We start from the raw sequence: 23331 nt of genomic DNA, 5'->3' as shown, positions 1-23331 counted from the left end.
TTGTGGACACAAGAAAACAATAATGTAAAACCAGAACACATGAGCTGCGCGCACAGTGAACAAGCCCGTAGAGACATGTTCACACCACCAAGAGACTTGAAAACACAAAAAAGCACAGTAAAACCAAAAACACTCTGTTGCAAAAAAATCACAGTGGACAGCAAGTGCTAGTAAAAAGATGGAAAAAACAGGGTATTTGGTTGATACGTTTTTTGCAAAAAATGTATATTAAGCCGCTCTACCAAACGTCAAGGTATACCCGTATCAGAGCAGTCCTAGCTAATGTATGTAATCCCTATCTGATGTATTTAAAACCTGGTCATATGTACAATACCTGTATGAGCAGGATTCAGAAAAGGAATGTCCATGTGGACACGCTGGACAGAACGGCTCCTGTGCGCACAGCTCAAAAAAAGAGGGGTGGAGGCCTCCCCAGTCTTGTGGACACAAGAAAACAATAATGTAAAACCAGAACACATGAGCTGCGTGCACAGTGAACAAGCCCGTAGAGACATGTTCACACCACCAAGAGACTTGAAAACACAAAAAAGCACAGTAAAACCAAAAACACTCTGTTGCAAAAAAATCACAGTGGACAGCAAGTGCTAGTAAAAAGATGGAAAAAACAGGGTATTTGGTTGATACGTTTTTTGCAAAAAATGTATATTAAGCCGCTCTACCAAACGTCAAGGTATACCCGTATCAGAGCAGTCCTAGCTAATGTATGTAATCCCTATCTGATGTATTTAAAACCTGGTCATATGTACAATACCTGTATGAGCAGGATTCAGAAAAGGAATGTCCATGTGGACACGCTGGACAGAACGGCTCCTGTGCGCACAGCTCAAAAAAAGGGGTGGAGGCCTCCCCAGTCTTGTGGACACAAGAAAACAATAATGTAAAACCAGAACACATGAGCTGCGCGCACAGTGAACAAGCCCGTAGAGACATGTTCACACCACCAAGAGACTTGAAAACACAAAAAAGCACAGTAAAACCAAAAACACTCTGTTGCAAAAAAATCACAGTGGACAGCAAGTGCTAGTAAAAAGATGGAAAAAATAGGGTATTTGGTTGATACGTTTTTTGCAAAAAATGTATATTAAGCCGCTCTACCAAACGTCAAGGTATACCCGTATCAGAGCAGTCCTAGCTAATGTATGTAATCCCTATCTGATGTATTTAAAACCTGGTCATATGTACAATACCTGTATGAGCAGGATTCAGAAAAGGAATGTCCATGTGGACACGCTGGACAGAACGGCTCCTGTGCGCACAGCTCAAAAAAAGAGGGGTGGAGGCCTCCCCAGTCTTGTGGACACAAGAAAACAATAATGTAAAACCAGAACACATGAGCTGCGCGCACAGTGAACAAGCCCGTAGAGACATGTTCACACCACCAAGAGACTTGAAAACACAAAAAAGCACAGTAAAACCAAAAACACTCTGTTGCAAAAAAATCACAGTGGACAGCAAGTGCTAGTAAAAAGATGGAAAAAACAGGGTATTTGGTTGATACGTTTTTTGCAAAAAATGTATATTAAGCCGCTCTACCAAACGTCAAGGTATACCCGTATCAGAGCAGTCCTAGCTAATGTATGTAATCCCTATCTGATGTATTTAAAACCTGGTCATATGTACAATACCTGTATGAGCAGGATTCAGAAAAGGAATGTCCATGTGGACACGCTGGACAGAACGGCTCCTGTGCGCACAGCTCAAAAAAAGAGGGGTGGAGGTCTCCCCAGTCTTGTGGACACAAAAAAACAATAATGTAAAACCAGAACACATGAGCTGCGCGCACAGTGAACAAGCCCGTAGAGACATGTTCACACCACCAAGAGACTTGAAAACACAAAAAAGCACAGTAAAACCAAAAACACTCTGTTGCAAAAAAATCACAGTGGACAGCAAGTGCTAGTAAAAAGATGGAAAAAACAGGGTATTTGGTTGATACGTTTTTTGCAAAAAATGTATATTAAGCCGCTCTACCAAACGTCAAGGTATACCCGTATCAGAGCAGTCCTAGCTAATGTATGTAATCCCTATCTGATGTATTTAAAACCTGGTCATATGTACAATACCTGTATGAGCAGGATTCAGAAAAGGAATGTCCATGTGGACACGCTGGACAGAACGGCTCCTGTGCGCACAGCTCAAAAAAAGAGGGGTGGAGGCCTCCCCAGTCTTGTGGACACAAGAAAACAATAATGTAAAACCAGAACACATGAGCTGCGCGCACAGTGAACAAGCCCGTAGAGACATGTTCACACCACCAAGAGACTTGAAAACACAAAAAAGCACAGTAAAACCAAAAACACTCTGTTGCAAAAAAATCACAGTGGACAGCAAGTGCTAGTAAAAAGATGGAAAAAACAGGGTATTTGGTTGATACGTTTTTTGCAAAAAATGTATATTAAGCCGCTCTACCAAACGTCAAGGTATACCCGTATCAGAGCAGTCCTAGCTAATGTATGTAATCCCTATCTGATGTATTTAAAACCTGGTCATATGTACAATACCTGTATGAGCAGGATTCAGAAAAGGAATGTCCATGTGGACACGCTGGACAGAACGGCTCCTGTGCGCACATCTCAAAAAAAGAGGGGTGGAGGCCTCCCCAGTCTTGTGGACACAAGAAAACAATAATGTAAAAGAGAAGAGAAATATGTCTAAATTAGGATTATTTAGTCTAGAAAAAAAAACGACTGAGGGGCGATCTAATAACCATGTATAAGTATATAAGGGGACAATACAAATATCTCGCTGAGGATCTGTTTATACCAAGGAAGGTGACGGGCACAAGGGGGCATTCTTTGCGTCTGGAGGAGAGAAGGTTTTTCCACCAACATAGAAGAGGATTCTTTACTGTTAGGGCAGTGAGAATCTGGAATTGCTTGCCTGAGGAGGTGGTGATGGCGAACTCAGTCGAGGGGTTCAAGAGAGGCCTGGATGTCTTCCTGGAGCAGAACAATATTGTATCATACAATTATTAGGTTCTATAGAAGGACGTAGATCTGGGGATTTATTATGATGGAATATAGGCTGAACTGGATGGACAAATGTCTTTTTTCGGCCTTACTAACTATGTTACAAAGAGAAAAATCAGAGAGACTGAAAATTTTGCAGTGTTCTCGTAATTTTTGCCAGAGCTGTATATATATAAAATGTAAAACCTGGGTGCGTCTTATGGTCCAGTGTGTCTTATAATCCAAAAAATATGGTAATTTCTGACCATGGGGTTTTTGAAAACAACATTATTTTTTTTTTAACCCCTTTACCCACAAGGGTGGTTTGCACGTCAATGACCAGGCCAATTTTTACAATTCTGACCACTGTCCCTTTATGAGGTTATAACTCTGGAACGCTTCATCGGATCCTGGTGATTCTGACATTGTTTTCTCGTGACATATTGTACTTCATGATAGTTGTAAAATTTCTTTGATAATACCTGCGTTTATTTGTGAAAAAAACGGAAATTTGGCGAAAATTTTGAAAATTTCACAATTTTCTAACTTTGCATTTTTATGCAATTAAATCACAGAGATATGTCACACAAAATACTTAATAAGTAACATTTCGCACATGTCTACTTTACATCAGCACAATTTTGTAACCAAAATTTTTTTTTGTTAGGGAGTTAAGGGTTAAAAGTTGACGAGCAATTTCTCATTTTTACAACACCATTTTTTTTTAGGGACCACATCACATTTGAAGTCATTTTGAGGGGTCTATATGATAGAAAATACCCAAGTGTCACACCATTCTAAAAACTGCACCCCTCAAGGTTGCTCAAAACCACATTCAAGAAGTTTTTTAACCCTTCAGGTGTTTCACAGGAATTTTTGGAATGTTTAAATAAATATGAACATTTAACTTTTTTTCATAAAAAATTTTCTTCAGCTCCAATTTGTTTTATTTTACCAGGGGTAACAGGAGAAAATGGACCCCAAAAGTTGTTGTACTATTTGTTCTGAGTACGCCGATACCCCATATGTGGGGGTAAACCACTGTTTGGGCGCATGACAGAGCTCGGAAGCGAAGGAGCGCCGTTTGACTTTTCAATGCAAAATTGACAGGAATTGAGATGGGACGCCATGTTGCATTTGGAGAGCCACTGATGTGCCTAAACATTGAAACCCCCCACAAGTGACACCATTTTGGAAAGTAGACCCCCTAAGGAACTTATCTAGAGGTGTGGTGAGCACTTTGACCCACCAAGTGCTTCACAGAAGTTTATAATGCAGAGCCATAAAAATAAAACAAAATTTTTTTCCCACAAAAATTATTTTTTAGCCCCCAGTTTTGTATTAGGGTAACAGGAGAAATTGGACCCCAAAATTTGTTGTCCAATTTGTCCTGAGTACGCTGATACCTGATATGTTGGGGTAAACCCCTGTTTGGGCACACGGGAGAGCTCGGAAGGGAAGGAGCACTGTTTTACTTTTTCAACGCAGAATTGGCTGGAATTGAGATAGGACGCTGTGTCGCGTTTGGAGAGCCCCTGATGTGCCTAAACAGTAGAAACCCCCCAATTATAACTGAAACCCTAATGCAAACACACCCCTAACCCTAATCCCAATGGTAACTCTAACCACACCTCTAACCCTGACAAACCCCTAACCCTAATCCCAACCCTATTCCCAACCGTAAATGTAATCCTAACCCTAACTTTAGCCCTAACCCTAGCCCCAACCCTAGCCCTAACCATAGCCCTAACGGGAAAATGGAAATAAATACATTTTTTTTTTCCCTAATTAAGGGGGTGATGAAGGGGGGTTTGATTTACTTTTATTGCGGGGTTTTTAGCGGATTTTTATGATTGGCAGCCGTCACACACTGAAATACGCTTTTTATTGCAAAAAATATTTTTTGCGTTACCACATTTTGAGAGCTATAATTTTTCCATATTTGAGTCCACAGAGTCATGTGAGGTCTTGTTTTTTGCGGGACGAGTTGTCGTTTTTATTGGTAACATTTTCGGGCACGTGTCATTTTTTGATCGCTTTTTATTCCGATTTTTGTGAGGCAGAATGACCGAAAACCAGCTATTCATGAATTTCTTTTGGGGGAGGCGTTTATACCGTTTCGCGTTTGGTAAAATGGATAAAGCAGTTTTATTCTTCGGGTCAGTACAATTACAGCGATACCTCATTTATATTATTTTTTATGTTTTGGCGCTTTTATACGATAAAAACTATTTTATAGAAAAAATAATTATTTTGGCATCGCTTTATTCTGAGGACTATAACTTTTTTATTTTTTTGGTGATCATGCTGTATGGTGGCTCGTTTTTTGCGGGACAAGATGACGTTTTCAGTGGTACCATGGTTATTTATATCTGTCTTTTTGATCGCGTGTTATTCCACTTTTTGTTCGGCGGTATGATAATAAAGCGTTTTTTGCCTCGTTTTTTTTTTTTTTTCTTACGGTGTTTACTGAAGGGGTTAACTAGTGGGCCAGTTTTATAGGTTGGGTCGTTACGGATGCGGCGATACTAAATATGTGTACTTTTATTGTTTTTTTATTTATTTAGATAAAGAAATGTATTTATGGGAATAATATATATATATTTTTTTTCATTACCGTATTTAGGAATTTTTTTTTTTTTTTGTACACAATTGGAATTTTTTTTTTAACTTTTTTACTTTGTCCCAGGGGGGGACATCACAGATCGGTGATCTGACAGTTTGCACAGCACTCTGTCAGATCACCGATCTGACTTAGAGCAGTGCAGGCTTCACAGTGCCTGCTCTGAGCAGGCTCTGTGAAGCCACCTCCCTCCCTGCAGGACCCGGATGCCGTGGCCATCTTGGATCCGGGCCTGGAGCAGGGAGGGAGGTAGGCGACCCTCGCAGCAACGCGATCACATCGCGTTGCTGCGGGGGTCTCAGGAAAGCCCGCAGGGAGCCCCCTCCCTGCGCGACGCTTCCCTGCACCGTCGGCACATCGCGATCATGTTTGATCGCGGTGTGCCGGGGGTTAATGTTTCGGGAGCGGTCCGTGACCGCTCCTGGCACATTGTGCCGGATGTCAGCTGCGATAGGCAACTGACACCCAGCCGCGCTTTCCCCGTGAGCGCAGCCGATCGCTATGACGTACTATCCCGTCGAGGGTCAGATAGGCCCAGGGCACCTCGACGGGATAGTACGTCTAAGGTCATAGAGGGGTTAATAAAAGCCTCAAACTTATGTGTGTAAATCAGGCATGAGATCTCACATGATAAAAGATTACAGTGCAGGGAAGACTGGAAACATTCATATAGAGGCCGGTGGTGATGTAGTCAGTGATGGACTCTGGAAAAATATGTTCCTAGAGCCGTAGTAGAAGATGATATCATCCTCATCATGAAGTAGTTATTTCTCCTGTCACGTGTAATGAATATCTCCTGCAGTATTGTTAATGCCGATGTCAGGGTTGTAAATGAGACGAGAATTAGCGTTATGGAAGATGAGCCTATGAGAAACGTTTTCAGCTGCCGACTCCGAGGAAGAAACTATTTGTTGTCTGTGGCCTAAACTTTATAGGTTTTATTAGTAGATGTCAGAGAAAAAACAATGTTGTAAAATAATTTAAAAAAAAAACATTTTGCGGACTATAAGACGCACCGGACCATAAGACCCACCCCAGGTTTACAGAAGGAAAATAGGGGAAAAAAAAAGTCAAATGGTGGTCCGTCATGCAGACCAAATTCAGCTTACCGTGGGAAATCAGTAACGCTGGTGGAGGGTGGTCACAGGGGGGTGTTCGGTGGTCCAGCATATGACTCCTATCAGAGACTGATGCGGTAGGTTCTCGTGGTGCGGTGGCTCCTCCAACATTTTTTGAAAGCCCGGAGCACCCGCACATCCATTGCTGTGAAGCAGTAGCTTCTGGGAAATCCCATCCCAGGCTGATGCGGCAGGTTTGTCAGTGTTCAGGGTTGCGGGCGCTACGCTGTCATTTTGTGAAAGCCCTCGAACCCCGCACACCCCCACTGCTGCAATGCGGTGGCCTCCGGTAAAATGGCCTCTGGGAAAATGCCACTGTAAATTGAGATCTCGGCTCCAAGATCTCATCTCCCGAGATCTCAATGTGTACATGTGCCAACCCGGTGGACATTTTACCAGGGTCTAACGCATGGCAGCAGTGTGGATGTGCAGTGCTCCGGTCTTTCCAAAAATGTTGGCAGAGCCCCACACCACTGCACACCGTCGAATACTTCCGCCCCAGCCTAGGAAGGGAGTGTGATCTCCCTGCAGTGTAAGACTGCCGTAGAATCACCCGACTCCTGCTGCCGTCACACTAGTTGTAAGTATATTCCGACTAGAAGACGCACCCCCATTTTCCACCCAAAAATTTTTTGGGGAAAAGTGCATCTTGCAGTCCGAAATATACGGTAATTGCTGCTTGGGTCCCCGCCAGACTCTGAATTTTCTGGTCTGTCCCAATGAACTTTTGATTCCTACAGCAAGTTAATTGCCGAAGCAGTGAGTAACATAGCCAGTGATTGGTTGCATGGAGGAGATGTCTTACTCAGTAATTCAGCTTATGTTCCAGTCCATACAAGACTAGAGAATACAACATCTACACGTTCTGTCTTCTGAAATGTTTCCCTTGCTATCTCCAGTAATTTTATTATTATTAGAATTCTTTATAATGATTCATCCTCTCATCGTCTTCCTATTCAGGTCCCTACAATATCCGATCCTTTCAGTAGACATCTTCTATATTAAGAGAATTTTTCCTAACTACCCATCAAGAATGGATACGAAGAGGGACAAGATGGCAGAGAGGATATTACACCTCACCCTGGAGATCCTCTTCCGTCTTACTGGAGAGGTGAGAGATTTTGATAGCGTCACATTAAATAATTCTTATTTATGGCAATAAAACTGTTGAACAGAACTCAAGAGGTGAGGAATCTGGAAATGTCTGTAGAGAGATTTATTAATGTGTCTCTCCATAACCAGGATTACATAGTAGTGAAGACCTCTAGTGAGCGCTGTCAGGACCCTGTGTCTGAGGGATGGGAAAGACCCCTGCGCCCAATCACAAAGCCTCCACCTCACCCACTGATACATGAGGACATCAATGACCAGAAGATCCTAGAACTCACCTACAAGATGATTGAGCTGCTGACTGGAGAGGTGACACTGCTGGGAATGCTGGGACATTATACAGTAAAACTATGAAGGGATCTGGGGATGACGGTATCATTGTATGTGTCAGGTTCCTATAAGGTGTCAAGATGTCGCTGTCTATTTCTCCATGGAGGAGTGGGAGTATTTAGAATTACACAATAATCTGTATGAGGACATCATGATGGAGGTTCCCCAGCCCCCCACATCACCAGGTAATAGGATTAAATACACACAGCCTATAATTATCTGTATTATCTGTATGTAAGGAATGAATTCAGTCCCTGTGTGTTTCCTCCAGATCTATCCAGTAAGAGGACAACACCCGAGAGATGTCCCCGTTCTCTTCTTCCACAGGACTGTAAACAAGAAGATCCTAATGTTCCTCAGGATCATCAGGTAGATGGAGAGAAGGTGTCCTGAGATCTCTCTTATGATGTGTAGACGGGGTGAAGGTCTTGTGCTTAGTCTAGTTTTATCCACCAGTATTACATGTTTCATACTGGCTTCATGAGAACGGTGGAGATGGCAGGATTAGAGCTGATTATAGATGTGACTTTCTCCATCTGTCTGTGACTTTTACAATGTTTATTTCAGGGTGAAGATCTGACCCATATTAATACTACAGAGACATATGTGAGGGGTGATGAGCGGTGTAAAGAGGAGATTCCTGCATATGACTACCCAGGTGAGTAGTAACCACTAACTACAGAGAAGTCACAGATTCTTCTCAGTCACCGGCTGTGGCTGCTTTATCAGTGGTGTAGTTCGGACGTGGCATCATGTGATCCCCATTTTGCGGGTAGAGCATAACATTCTCCTCCATCCGAAAATGTTTAAATGGCTTTGTGAAATTGTGAAAACTCTTTTGTATAGCGCTTACAACCTGCAAGTGTAAGGCGGCCAGGGTGGTAGTCGTGGCAATGAACTGTAGTGTTTCCACACCCTGGCGCCCTGCAGATGAAATACAGAGTTCTTTCTGGTGTGTGTGTGTGTGTGTGATGTGTGCAGCACAGTACTCATTTCAGTTCCCTCGGTTTCTTTCACTCCAGCTTCAGGATTCCAGGTTCCATAAAACACTGCAGCGTCACAGTCCTTTTCAAACAGTTCAACTTTACTGACAACATGGGCACCCATCACTTTTGCAGTACATTTCACACAAAGCATCATATTTTGCACTTTCCCTGCCTTCTGGGCAGACTCCATTTCCTCTATAACCTCTCGTTCTTCTCTCCCGGCAATTCATGCAATTTCTGTGGACAATCTGTGCCCCTTCCGTACTACCTGCATCACCAGCTCCCTGTCAGCCCCTTGTCCGATTCCATCTTGCAAAGGTGCCAGGAGTTCCATCTTACTGACTCCAGCCCCAGTCGTAGACCCCAGAACCGCCCTGAGGATGATCCTATTGAGCTGATGCCCGACTGTACTATTCTCCAGCCTGGGGCCCCTTATTGCCATCCGCAGCTTTACCCTGCTTTGACCTGTAGCTGGCTCATACACTGCATGCATCCTGCCCTTGGCAAGGCTGCCCGGGTGTCTGTCTCTAATAAGGAAGTATCCTGATTATACTTCCCTGCTCCTTGCTGTACCTCCCCTTTAGTTAACCCCTGTGCTGCCTGCCTCCTGCTCTATTCTATAATATCATCTATCAATACTGTGCCCCCATCTATTCTAGCCCCACTACAGTTCTAGCCTATCCTATTCTAGCCCCAATCCTATAAACAGTACCCATTGAGGACATTTACATATAAATATATATACAGTACAGACCAAAAGTTTGGACACACCTCATTTAAAGATTTTTCTGTATTTTTCATGACTATGAAAATTGTAAATTCACACTGAAGGCAACAAAACTATGAATTAACACATGTGGAATTATATACTTAACAAAAAAGTGTGAAGCAACTGAAAATGTCTTATATTCTAGGTTCTTCAAAGTAGCCACCTTTTGCTTTGATGACTGCTTTGAACACTCTTGGCATTCTCTTGATGAGCTTCAAGAGGTAGTCACCGGAAATGGTCTTCCAACAATCTTGAAGGAGTTCCCAGAGATGCTTAGCACTTGCTGGCCCTTTTGCCTTAACTCTGCGGTCCAGCTCACCCCAAACCATCTTGATTGGGTTCAGGTCTGGTGATTGTGGAGGCCAGGTCATCTGGCGTAGCACCCCATCACTCTCCTTCTTGGTCAAATAGCCCTTACACAGCCTGAAGGTGTGTTTGGGGTCATTATCCTGTTGAAAAATAAATGATGGTCCAACTAAATGCAAACCGGATTGAATAGCATGCCTGCAGGAGATGTGTTGGCATGGCTCGAGTCCTGGTTTCATAGATTCACTCCATGTCATAAATTACATTATGTTTTCAATCATAAGAAATTCAGAATACTGCACAATCTCTCCTGAAATGGGGGCGCTAATACTTTCTCTACTCTTCTGGTCAGGACTCAGTAGCTCCAATTGTCCACCATAAACGAGTGCAACTCCAGTTTAGTGTTGGAGTTCTCCCCTCGTACATACTTTTTTGGGGGAGATGTAACATTTTTTGTTCTATGGTTTTTTTTTTACATGTTCATTCTGGTTAATACTTTGACTGTGGTAGGATCAGCCTGCCTCAGTTAGGTGAGTTTGTAAGTTTGGAACTCCCTGGTATCTTTTTTTTTTTTTTTTTTAAAGTCTCCATTACCTCTTCCAAATGTGCGAGATCTAAATTGAAGATGTCCCAGCTCTGCAGTATTATAAAAAGTTCTCTTTAAATGTCTAATATTTTTTTCTTGAATCTTATCTGATAGAAAATATTGGCCCTTATGATAGTTTAGATTGCCAAGAGCCACTGAGCACCATACTCTAATTACTCCAGAGAGTTGATACCACTACTCATATTTTACTGATGAAGACTGTTGAATTTGAACATTTTGATAGATGTTATTGTCCATAGTCACAGTTTTTGACTACAGTAGTTACTGCCCAACATACTCCCATTTTTCACATCTGACATGTCGCTTTTTGTGGTGATAACTTTAGAATTCTTCACAAAGGATAATAGGAAACAAATGGACCTCACAAATTATTTTCCAACATAATAATAATAATTTTTATTTATTTATAGCGCCAACAAATTCCGCAGCACTTTACAATTAAGCGGGGGCATGTACAGACAAATTCAGTACAAGTTAAGACAATTTAAACAGTGACATTAGGGGTGAGGTCCCTGCTCGCAAGCTTACAATCTACAAGGAAATGGGGGGACACAATAGGTGAAAAGTGCGTGTTATTTCAGGTCTGGCAATTATAATAAATAGGGATTTTCATATAAAGCTGCATGATCCGGTCATCAGCCCGTGTGTTTAAGTGCAATAGTCAAGCATCAAGTGCAGTTATCATGTGCATGGAGGGTGTGGAAAGTAGGGTGCAGATTCACATGCAGATAATATTTGGAAGGAGGGAACAGGACAAAGTTAGTTTACTGAGTAGTTGATGTGGTAGGCTTGTTTGAAGAGATGGGTTTTTAAAGCGCGCTTGAATAGGTCGGGGCTAGGTATCAGTCTGATCGTCTGGGGAAGTGCATTCCAGAGAGCTGGCGCAGCACGAGAGAAGTCTTGAAGACGGAGGTGCGAGGTTCGGATAATGGGGGATGTTAGTCTTAGGTCATTTGTAGAACGGAGGGCACGTGTAGGGCGATAGACTGAGATGAGAGAGGAGATATAAGGCGGTGCAGAACTGTGGAGAGCTTTGTGGGTGAGAGAGATGAGTTTATACTGGACCCTGCAGCGAATGGGTAGCCAGTGTAATGACTGGCACAAGATGGAGGCATCAGTGAAGCGGCTGGACAGAAATATGACCCTGGCTGCCGCATTTAAGATGGATTGGAGAGGAGAAAGTTTGGAAAAAGGGAGACCGATCAGAAGAGAGTTGCAGTAGTCCAGACGGGAATGAATGAGAGCGACAGTAAGAGTCTTAGCAGTTTCCAAGGTGAGAAAAGGTCGGATTCTGGAGATGTTTTTAAGATGCAGGTGACAGGAGCGAGTGAGTGATCGGATATAGGGAGTAAAGGAAAGTTCGGTGTCAAATATCACCCCAAGACAGCAGGCATGCTGCTTGGGAGTTATGGTTAAACCCTCCAGGGTAATTTCGATGTTGGGTAGAGTGAGGTTAGTAGAAGAGAGAAACACAAGTAGTTCAGTTTTGGAGAGATTTAGTTTCAGATAGAGGGAGGACATGATGTTAGAGACAGCAGACAGACAATCCTTGGTATTTTGAATTAGGGTAGGGGTGATGTCGGGGGAAGAAGTGTATAATTGGGTGTCGTCAGCATAGAGATGGTACTGGAACCCAAATCTGCTGATTGTTTGTCCAATAGGGGCAGTGTATAGAGAGAAGAGGAGGGGGCCCAGGACTGAGCCCTGCGGAACCCCGATAGTAAGGGGACGAGGAGAGGAAGAGGAGGCGGCGAAAGATACAGTGAAGGAGCGGTCAGAGAGGTAGGAGGAGAACCAGGAGAGGGCTGTGTCCTTGAGGCCTATGGAGCGGAGCATGGTGAGACGGAGCTGATGATCCACAGTGTCAAATGCGGCAGAGAGATCCAGGAGAATCAGCAGAGAGCAATGACCTTTGGATTTAGCTGTTATTAGATCATTAGAGACTTTAGTGAGGGCAGTTTCAGTGGAGTGTAAAGAGCGGAAACCAGATTGTAAGGGGTCAAGAAGAGAGTTATCCGAGAGATAGCGGATAAGACGGGAGTGGACCAAGCGTTCCAGGAGTTTAGAGATGAAGGAAAGGTTAGAGACAGGTCTGTAGTTAGCCGTGCAGTTCTGGTCCAGGGATGGCTTTTTAAGTAAAGGGGTAATGATGGCATGTTTAAATGAGGAGGGAAAGATACCTGAAGAAAGAGAGAGGTTAAATATTTTAGTCAGGTGAGTGGTGACCACTGGTGAGAGAGACTGCAGGAGAGGTGAAGGAATGGGGTCACTATTGCAGGTTGTAGGCCGAGCAGAAGCGAGGAGCTTGAAAACTTGTTCTTCTGAAACAGGCTCAAAGATGTCTAGTGAGCTTGAGGTGCGGCAGGGAAGGGGATCCAGGCACTGAGGAGATTGGGCTGAGATATCCTGATGGATGTGGTTGATTTTTTCTAGGAAATAAGTGGCCAGATCCTCACCACTGAGATTGGAGATGGGGGCCTGTACTTTAGGTTTCAGGAGGGAGTTTAAGGTTTCAAAAAGTCGTTTTGGGTTGTTGGATAGTGAGGTGATGAGGGTGGTGAAGTAGGATTGTTTGGCCAGAGAAAGGGCCGAGTTATAGGTTTTGAGCATGAACTTATAGTGGATGAAGTCTTCTGCTAAGAGAGATTTTCTCCACTGCCGCTCTGCACACCTTGAGCAGCGCTGAAGAAAGCGTGTTTGCATAGTGTGCCAGGGCTGCCGTTGTCTGTGTCGGGTCTTTCTGCGTGTAGAAGGTGCTGCTTTATCCAGGGCATTCTTCAGTGTAATATTGAAGTGTGACAATGCTAAGTCTGGACAGGAGAGTGAGGAGATGGGGGCTAAAGATGTGTGGAGGTTGTCCATAAGCTGCTGGGTATTAATAGTACATCTCTTGAATCCAACAATACCCTGTATACGGTTGTACGGTCGTACACTACTGTCTGGGCACATGGCAGGGTTAAGAAGGGAAGGAGCACCATTTGGCTATTTGAATGCATATCTTGTTGGAATAGATTCCAGACACAATGTATTGGTTACCTGGCAGCTCAAAATATGGCTACCACAATCAGGCTTGGCACTATCTACTCAGCTTTGCAGATCCCAAGGATTGCCTTGCTCAACATTCTTTACATGGATCTGTTCTTACACAGAGATCCCTAGGCTTGGGCCATGGTGTTACCTGCTGTTCTGTGGAGTGAGGTGGGATGACGAATAGTCAAGTAGTTGGGTCAGATCCACGAGGGCAGAGAAAATACAAAATCATAAGAAGCAAGATTAAGGGGTCACAGCAGCTTAGCACAGAGAGGACTGAACCAGAGGAGAACAAGGCTGTATCTGGCATCTTCCTGCAATTTGCTTTGAGTTTCAGTAGGGTGGGGTGCTTTCCAATTGGCAAAAGCAGGAAGCAGATTACTCCAGATGGACAGCACACACACCCATAATGCCTGACTGGATGGTACTTGTCACGGGGCTACCGCGACAGAGAGGTTCCAGAGAACCGCAGCGCTCTGGGCCTCGTTCACACACCGTGAACAGAAGCTCTTCACCTGTGTTCTGACCTTTGTGCCAGCAGTGCAGGAGTTAACCTTATTGCTGAGAGCTGGGTCTCTCTCAGCTGAAGTGGATTTTGTGATCTGCTCCTCTATATAGACCCAGTCCTGACTTCAAGCTATTGTCAGTGATCAGTTCTACTGCCTGGCTTGGAGGTTGAAGGAGCATAGTGTTGGTGTTGGAGGTTTATTTACAGAGATTGGTGTCTGCTGTTTTGGTTGCATGTTAAACCTGTTTTCCTTCCTAAGTTTATTCCTTCTCTTCCCATCTCTGTGTTTCCTCTGTGGTTGTGTGAGCATTTGGTGAGTTTGAGACTTTTAGTTACCTTGTCTGTATGCCCTGTTATTTGTTGTATTATTACACTGGTGCAGTCCACCTCCTTTGGGGGATAGGGGCCACTGATAAAGCCTGCACAGAAGACAGGGATACGCTGGCAGCTCGGGCCTCCTAACCATCATAGGTACCCCCAAGATAAGGGAAAGCCAGGGCCCCATTAAAGTGGTAGGGACAGGTGCGGGTCCCAGTATGCCGTCCTGCCCCTTTATCGTCGCTTACAGCGTGACAGTACTACAGTTCACAGCAACCCTAATCTAAGAGGCTGAACAGAGCCTGCACCATCCAGAGCTTCTGGTTCCGATATCTCCTCCATCCCCAGTGTTGCCTGCAGAATGAATGAGGCCATGCCTGGTGACAGAAGTAGAGGTGGCAGATGTGGATCCCAGGCGAGATGGTACACGCCATTTTCACAAGCCTTAATATGACAAAATGCAGAAAACCAGAGCAGTTTAAAACCTCATAAAGTGACTCCATTTTGGAAATGATTATGAGTCACCCCCAGGGCAGTGGGGTACTCTGTATCGGGTCCGGTCTCGAGGGGGAATGTCACGGTGGCTGCGATCTGGTCCGTGGCCCTGGGCCTCAACGTTAAAGGGGAACGGTCTTTTAAGGGAAAAGTGACTAAAGCCTGTTGTGATGTCACCTGTGGAGTTCGGTCAATAGTGAGACCGACGCTGCATTAAAGGTGTCCTCTGGGGGATTTGTTGGCAGCACTGATGTTACTCTTCCCACAGGTGAAGCAGAGTCCTAAGATGTAAGGCGTGGATGTTATGTGCCGGTGAATAAAGATAGGACATAAGTTGTACGTCTTTACCTGGTTTACTGCAGTTGGCTGGCCACAGTCCAGGGCACCAGGCACGGGTGGTGGTATGGTCCGGCTAGCTCAGAGGCAATGGAGGGTCCCCTTCTCCAGGTGAGGTCCATGAGCCTTTCCTCTAGCGCCTCTTAAAGATGAAGTCCCTGCTGCCTGAAATTTCCAAAAGGGTCCTCCATTTTCCCTCTGTCCTGGGACAGGTACCTGCACGATGGGCAGTTCGAGCTGTTTTACAGGGACTCTATCATGCCCCGAGCTCCTTAGGTGCTTCTGCGTCTCAGGCGAGGTGTGGGCCAATTACATACAGTTCCTGGCCCTCCGGTTCTGCTCTGTGTCCTAGAGTTCCACAAAAGCCTCAAGCTCCTGGTACCTGGTTCCTGTGCTATGGCTCTGAGGGTGCCCGGTCACAGTTCCCCTCTGAGCCCTGTTCATAACCTTTGCTCCTTTCCTCTCCAGGTACTCCACATCAACCCTCCAGGTTCTTTCTTCTTTCCCAGAGGCTGCAGCTCCCTCGTGGCTGTCAGACCTCTCTGCGTCTCTCCTAGACGTCCGTCCACTTCATTGTTCCTCTCCAACTAACCTAACTCCTCCTCCAGGTCAGGATACATATAGCTGGGGGACGCTCCCCTGGATTCAGAATGTGTTGCATGTGGGTGCCTTACCTGGTGAAGAGAACTCCCTTGCCTCTGATCATGACATTACCTTCCCCGAAAGAAAAGCAACATCACTGTAGCAACCGGTTACCTGGGGTGCTACATTAACCTTCAGTGAATTAATCTATAGTAGTGACTATTTTGACTCCACAGCCACTTTCCAAAAATTAGCGCGCAGTGGATGTTGGAGAGTGAAAACTGCGAATATACCATTTTATTACTCACCACATAGTGCCCAGACTGTGCTCCAAGAGACACACACCGTAAATTAAGTGGGTTCTTCTCACAATAATAATGACAACTACATGGGTCCTAATTTTGATTTGGGCACACTGAAAGGCTCAGAAGCGATGGGAAGTCATAATGCTATTTGAACATTTCCATTGAAGAAGAACTCTCCACCTCTTGTGGCAACCTGTTCCACTCATTGATCACCCTCACTGTCAAAAGGTTTTTTTCTAATACCAATCTGTGTCTCCTCCACTTCAGTTTCATCCCATTGCTTCTAGTCTTTCCTTGTGCAAATGAGAATAAATCAATAAAGCTATTTTTACATACCATATATACTCGAGCATAGGCCGACCCGAATATAAGGCGAGTCACCTAATTTTACCTAAAAAAAAGTGGGAAACTTATTGACTCGAGTATATGCCGAATATGCATTGTCCCCTCATCCCTATCCTTGTATGCATAGCTCCTTATCCCTATCCTTGTATGCAAGGCTCCTCATCCCTATCCTTGTATGCAAGGCTCCTCATCCCTATCCTTGTATGCAAGGCTCCTCATCCCTATCCTTGTATGCAAGGCTCCTTATCCCTATCCTGGTATCATTGGCCCCCATCCCTATGCTTGTATGCATGGCCCCATCCCTATGCTTGTATGCATGGCCCCATCCCTATGCTTGTATGCATGGCCCCATCCCTATCCTTGTATGCATAGTCCCATCACTATCCTTGCATGCACGGCCCCATCCCTATCCTTGTATGCACGGCCCTATCCTTGTTTGCACGGCCCCATCCCTATCCTTGTTTGCACGGCCCCATCCCTATCCTTGTATGCACGGCCCCATCCCTATCCTTGTTTGCACGGCCCCATCCCTATCCTTGTATGCACGGCCCCATCCCTATGCTTGTATGCACGGCCCCATTCCTATCCTTGCATGCATGGCCCCCAATATTATCCTTGTATGATTGGCCTCCATCAAAAAACATTAAACAAATAAACCATTACACTTACCTTCCTTCGCTCCCTCGCAGCATCTTGTCTCAATGCCAGCAGCTGCTTTATGCTTGTAAGCATTGCATGGCAGGGACATCATGCGCTGCTCACAAGCAGAGCACGACTTCCGGAATACTCACCGCTCCCAATGCCGGAACTATGTGTGTGGGGCAGTGAGTATTCAGTAGCGCACACAGCATCAACTGACAGGCGGTCATGTGTGCCACTACTTAAGAGAAATTAATATTCAGAATGAGTATTCATCTCTGTTAAGTAGTGGCACACATGACCTCCCAGCAGCTGCAGGACCAGCTGCTGCAGCTGACACTGCGCGAGCTTTTACAGAGAAATGAATATTAATTTCTTTTTAGCAGCGGGCACCGCAGTTAGCTGCAGCAGCCGGGTCCTACTTCTGTGACCCTCTGCTCCGCCGCTGCCTCTCCCCCTCCATATTCTGGACACCTCACTCGAGTATAAGCTGAGGGGGGGTGATTTCAGCACAAAAAATGTGCTGAAAACCTCTACTTATACTCGAGTATATACATCAACTTACCATTTTTACAGAAAGTTTTAGGGGAAATCTTCAAAAATATAAAGTTCAAGGATATCTTATTGAAAAATAATTGGTTTTATTCTTGACAGATGACTGTACCTGGAGATCAGAGGGACAGCTGACATCTTCAATTTTAAAATCAGATGATCTTGAGATCTCACAGGATACAATTGAAGTGAATGCCATTAGTGTATCTGGAGTATCATCCCTTCACAGCAAATATCTGCCATCTGATTCACTACCGACTACTGAGGAAAATCAAAGACCCAAAAGAGGCATTAAAAAACAAACTGCTCCTAAACCAAGGAAGTCTTTTTCATGTTCAGAATGTGGGAAATATTTTAATACGAAAAGGCATTTTGTTGACCACCATAGAACTCACACAGGGGAGAAGCCTTTTTCCTGTTCAGAATGTGGGAAATGTTTTGCCCTCAAAGAGAATCTTGTTAGACACCAAATATCTCACACAGGGGAGAAGCCTTTTTCATGTTTAGAATGTGGAAAATGTTTTGTGACAAAATCAACTCTTATGGTACATCAGAGACTCCACACAGGGGAGAAGCTTTTTTACTGTTCAGAATGTGGAAAATGTTTTGTGACAAAATCAGATCTTGTTAAACACCAGAGACTCCACACAGGGGAGAAGCCTTTTTCCTGTTCAGAATGTGGGAAATGTTTTGCCCTCAAAGAGAATCTTGTTAGACACCAAAAATCTCACACAGGGGAGAAGCCTTTTTCATGTTTAGAATGTGGAAAATGTTTTGTGACAAAATCAACTCTTATGGTACATCAGAGACTCCACACAGGGGAGAAGCCTTTTTTGTGTTCAGAATGTGGAAAATGTTTTGTGGCAAAATCAGATCTTGTTAAACACCAGAGACTCCACACAGGGGAGAAGCCTTTTTCATGTTCAGTATGTGGAAAATGTTTTGTGACAAAATCAGATCTTGTTAGACACCAGAAACTCCACACAGGGGAGAAGCCTTTTTTCTGTTCAGAATGTGGAAAATGTTTTGTGACAAAATCAGATCTTGTTAAACACCAGAGACTCCACACAGGGGAGAAGCCTTTTTTCTGTTCAGAATGCGGAAAATGTTTTTTGACAAAATCAGATCTTGTTAGACACCAGAGAACCCACACAGGAGAGAAGCCTTTTTCATGTTCAAAATGTGAGAAATGTTTTGTCCGGAAATCGGATCTTGATAAACACCAGAGACTCCACACAGGGGAGAAGCTTTTTTTCTGTTCAGAATGTGGAAAATGTTTTTTGACAAAATCACATCTTGTTAGACACCAGAGACTCCTCACAGGGGAGAAGCCTTTTTTTGTTCAGAATGTGGAAAATATTTTGTAGCCCTGCTTTATGTAAGAGAAGCAATCAGACAAGTGCAGCTTCTAGTCTCCCATGGGGACTATTGAAGCAAGTAGATACAGTATATACTCGAGTATAAGCCGAGATTTTTAGCCCATTTTTTGGGGGCTGAAAGTCCCCCTCTCGGCTTATACTCGACAGTGAAAAGAGGGAGACACAAAAGTGCAAATAGGGTCTTATCAAACGTTACACAAAGTTGCCCACCAAGAAAACTACTCACCTGGTGAGATTGAAGGAAGGACATATATTAATGGCGGCTGCTGCAGATCCACAGGTCAGTGCAGGACCTGATTGAAGCACACATTTAGATAGGAGAAAAAAGGATCATCCCCGCGCTGCCGCAAGAAGAATTTCAAAAATTGTAGAGGTTTTCAACGTGGTTTATTCTACGCGTTTCAGGGTTCAGGTGACCCCTTCATCAGGACATACCACAAATATTGTACAAGAGTCATAGGTATACAGGGTTTAAGTACATGTCAGCATTTGGAAGCGACGCCCAATGGATCAGATAACATCCAGTGTCAGAGTTCAGGCTCATCAGGAAATTCACATACCAAAATTAACAATCATCAGAGAAATACAAATTGATATTTTAAACATTTAGCCTTATTTTTGTTTATAGGATAACAAAAAGTGAAAAGAGAGAGAATAAAAAAAAAAAAAAAAAAGAGAAGCACGGTCTCACAAAGTGGAACCGAACTCACATCGGAAAAAATAAAACATTCAGAGGTGCTCTCCAAGAGTCTATCCTCCAGTTCAGTAGCTCAAAGTAAATGCCTTCACCTCTGAATGTTTTATTTTTTATTGGTATCTATTTTTACTTTTGACATTTACCGGTAGCTGCTGCATTTTCCACCCTAGGCTTATACTTGAGTTATTAAGTTTTCCCAGTATTTTTGGGGCAAAATTAAGGGGTTCGGCTTATACTCGAGTATATACGGTAGTTAACAAAAATGTTTTAAAAAATATTGAATAAAAAAATATATAAAAGTTCATATCACCCCCCTCTTGCGCCATTCAAAATTTTAAAAAAAAAACAAATATACACATATTTAGGATCACCGCATTCAGAATCGCCTGCTCTATCAATATATGGAAAGAATTTATCCAATCAGTAAATGGTGTATCGAGAAAAAAAATTGAAACGCTGCAACATTGCAATACATCGCAAAAATGCAATCAAAAGATCGTATCTACACCAAAATGGTAACAATAAAAACGTCAGACCGGTGTGCAAGCAATAAGCTCTCATCCAGCCCCAGGTCCCGAAAATGGAGAGGCTATGGGTCTCGGAAAATGGAAACTTTTTTTTTTTTTACAAACTTTGGAATTTTTTTTTAACCACTTAAATAAAAAAGTTTAGTGTCTGTGAGCTTGTAATGACCTGGAGAATCATAATGTCAGGTCAGTTTTAGCATTTAGTGCACATGGTAAAAAAATAAATAAAAAAACCTGTTGTGGAATTGCACTTTTTTGCAATTTCACCGCATTTGGATTTTTTTCCCATTTTCCCTTGCATGGTATGGTAAAATAAATGGTACCTTTCAAAAGTACAACTTGTCCTGCAAAAAACAAGCCCTCACATGGCCATATTGACGGAAAAATATAAAAGCTATGGCTGTGTGGATAAGGGGAGCAAAAAATGGAAACTCAAAAACAGAAATAACCCTGGTTCTTAAGGGGTTAAATAGACCAATCATGAGGAATAAGAAGGGGTTGTCCTAGTAGTGGACAACCCTTTTAAACATCTAAAATCTCACACAGATAGCAGTCATTAGTAGCGATGAGCGAGCACTAAAATATTTGAGTCAACAGGTCGCATGCTCAGCAGACGTTTCCAGGAAGACTGAGGGGGCAGGAAAATTGCTGAAATGGATGAAAACAGCACTAAATTGGAATGAGAACAGCATGGGGAAGATGGCTGGATGCATCTCTGACTCTCAGGTCGCTTTTGGGATCAATGTTGTCGGAGTAGTACGCCACTTTTAAGGAGTGACAACAAAACATCCAAAACCGAAAATAAAATGTACAGGGGGATTGGCCCCTACACACGTCCGTCATTAACGGACAGGTGACGTCACCGTTCAGTCACCCCCCCTTCCCGCTCACCACGCTACTCCTACAGCGGCGCCATCGGCTGAGGCTAACCGCTGTGAACACCAGCATTTTCACGGGGTGTTGCAGCTTTGGGAGGACGCTCCCGCATCTGATACAAGTGGACATTGGGCAGGAAACTACCACGCAAGTCCGACCACCCTTTACAGGACCACACGTGCACCTGTAAGTGCCTCTCAGCGCAGCAATCTAACTTTTACTGTTCATTTATTTCTCGGTTTTAAGGCAGTTTTACACAACACACCTGTCGGATTGCCTGCTGCTTTGGCTTCGGGCACATCGTGACTAGCGTCATTGTGATTTGCTGGTTCAGCATTTGCATTACGAAAATAAAATGTGTTTTCCAAGTAAAAACATTTGTTCTTGTATATAAGGCAATTTAAAAAAGAGAAAAAATAAGCTTCCTTCACCCCTTAGTTTGTGTTTACACGTAGCCTCTTTGCTGCATTTTTCCATTTTCTCATTGCTTTAAATGGTGAAAAAATCATTCACTGTAAATGTAATTTTAATATTTTAATACCTTATCTGGACATGTGGTGTGTGACCTAGTGAGACACATCCTGTTTACTTTATAGAGGGACTCTGAAAATCACAAATCCTATGCGGACAATGTAAGAACTTCCAAAAATTAGTAGGAAGAGGGACTCTGATACACCCTGTATTAGACATAAAGGAGGGTCTCATAAAAAATTATTTTAAAATTGTTAGGAAGTGGGACTTCTAGACTCATAAAGTTTATGCACGGTGCAAGGTCTAGCAAAATTTTAAATGGGGGTGTGATGACACGGCATTTTATTTTAGTTAACCAGATGTCTATTTTCAGTAAGCCAGGAGGAATAGAAGGTTATCTATATGACGACTTTTGAATTTATGCAATTGTTCTTTAGTTGGTCAAAAACCATACACTGTTGTCATGAGTCTTAAATGTTGATTTTTGATCATTTTAAATGGCTGTTTGCCTCTTACATCAGCTCCTACAACTAAAGGTACCTTCACACTGAACAACTTAACAACGATAACGATAGCGATCCGTGACGTTGCAGCGTCCTGGATAGCGATATCGTTGTGTTTGACACGCAGCAGCGACCTGGATCCTGCTGTGACATCGCTGGTTGGCGCTAAAAGGCCAGCACCTTATTTCGTCGCTGGATCACCCGCTGACATCGCTGAATCGGCGTGTGTGACGCCGATCCAGCGATGTCTTCACTTGTAACCAGGGTAAACATCGGGTTACTAAGCGCAGGGCCGCGCTTAGTAACCCGATATTTACCCTGGTTACCATTGTAAATGTAAAAAAAAAAAAAACATACTCCCATTTCGGTGCCTGTCACGTCCCCGGCGTCCGCTTCCCTGCACTCCTCCTGCATCCTGTGTCAGCGCTGGCCGGCCGTAAAGCAGAGCACAGTGGTGACGTCACCGCTCTGCTTTACGGCCGGCGCTTACACAGGATGCAGGAGGAGTGCAGGGAAGCAGACGCCGGGGACGTGACAGGCACCGGAATGTGAGTATGTGTTTTTTTTTTTTTACATTTACAATGGTAACCAGGGTAAATATCGGGTTACTAAGCGCGGCCCTGCGCTTAGTAACCCGATGTTTACCCTGGTTACCTGGGCACTTCGGTATCGTTGGTCGCTGGAGAGCTGTCTGTGTGACAGCTCTCCAGCGACCACACAAGGACTTTCCAACGATCACGGCCAGGTCGTATCTCTGGTTGTGATCGTTGGGAAGTTGCTGAGTGTGATGGTACCTTTATTGTCTGCTTTCTGTGCATTACACTGATGCAGGGTCATTGAACAATGGATGTTTGCTTAATTTATTGAATGACCATTGTGTGGGTCTTGTGGCTTGTTGACTTACAAAACAAAGGAATAAGAACTATGCAAATAGATTAGTCAAACTATAC

The 23331-nt window shown here is 43.7% G+C and overlaps 1 protein-coding gene across 1 annotated transcript in view; it reads left to right on the top strand.

Annotated features, from left to right (window-relative positions):
- Positions 1 to 21771, top strand: part of LOC138663386 (oocyte zinc finger protein XlCOF22-like) — a 64706-nt gene extending 42935 nt beyond the window's left edge. Inside the window, exons 3-8 of the mRNA XM_069749562.1 lie at positions 7671 to 7821; positions 7953 to 8129; positions 8212 to 8335; positions 8422 to 8519; positions 8718 to 8808; positions 18031 to 21771. Of these exons, the coding sequence (XP_069605663.1) occupies positions 7671 to 7821; positions 7953 to 8129; positions 8212 to 8335; positions 8422 to 8519; positions 8718 to 8808; positions 18031 to 19295 (1906 nt within the window). The 3' untranslated portion in view covers positions 19296 to 21771. The remainder of the gene's footprint in view (positions 1 to 7670; positions 7822 to 7952; positions 8130 to 8211; positions 8336 to 8421; positions 8520 to 8717; positions 8809 to 18030) is intronic.
- Positions 21772 to 23331: the final 1560 nt, after the last annotated feature.

The sequence above is a fragment of the Ranitomeya imitator genome, chromosome 2, assembly GCF_032444005.1.
Source record: "Ranitomeya imitator isolate aRanImi1 chromosome 2, aRanImi1.pri, whole genome shotgun sequence".
Classification (NCBI taxonomy): domain Eukaryota; kingdom Metazoa; phylum Chordata; class Amphibia; order Anura; family Dendrobatidae; genus Ranitomeya; species Ranitomeya imitator.
This window is presented reverse-complemented; position numbering and strand designations above follow the sequence as displayed.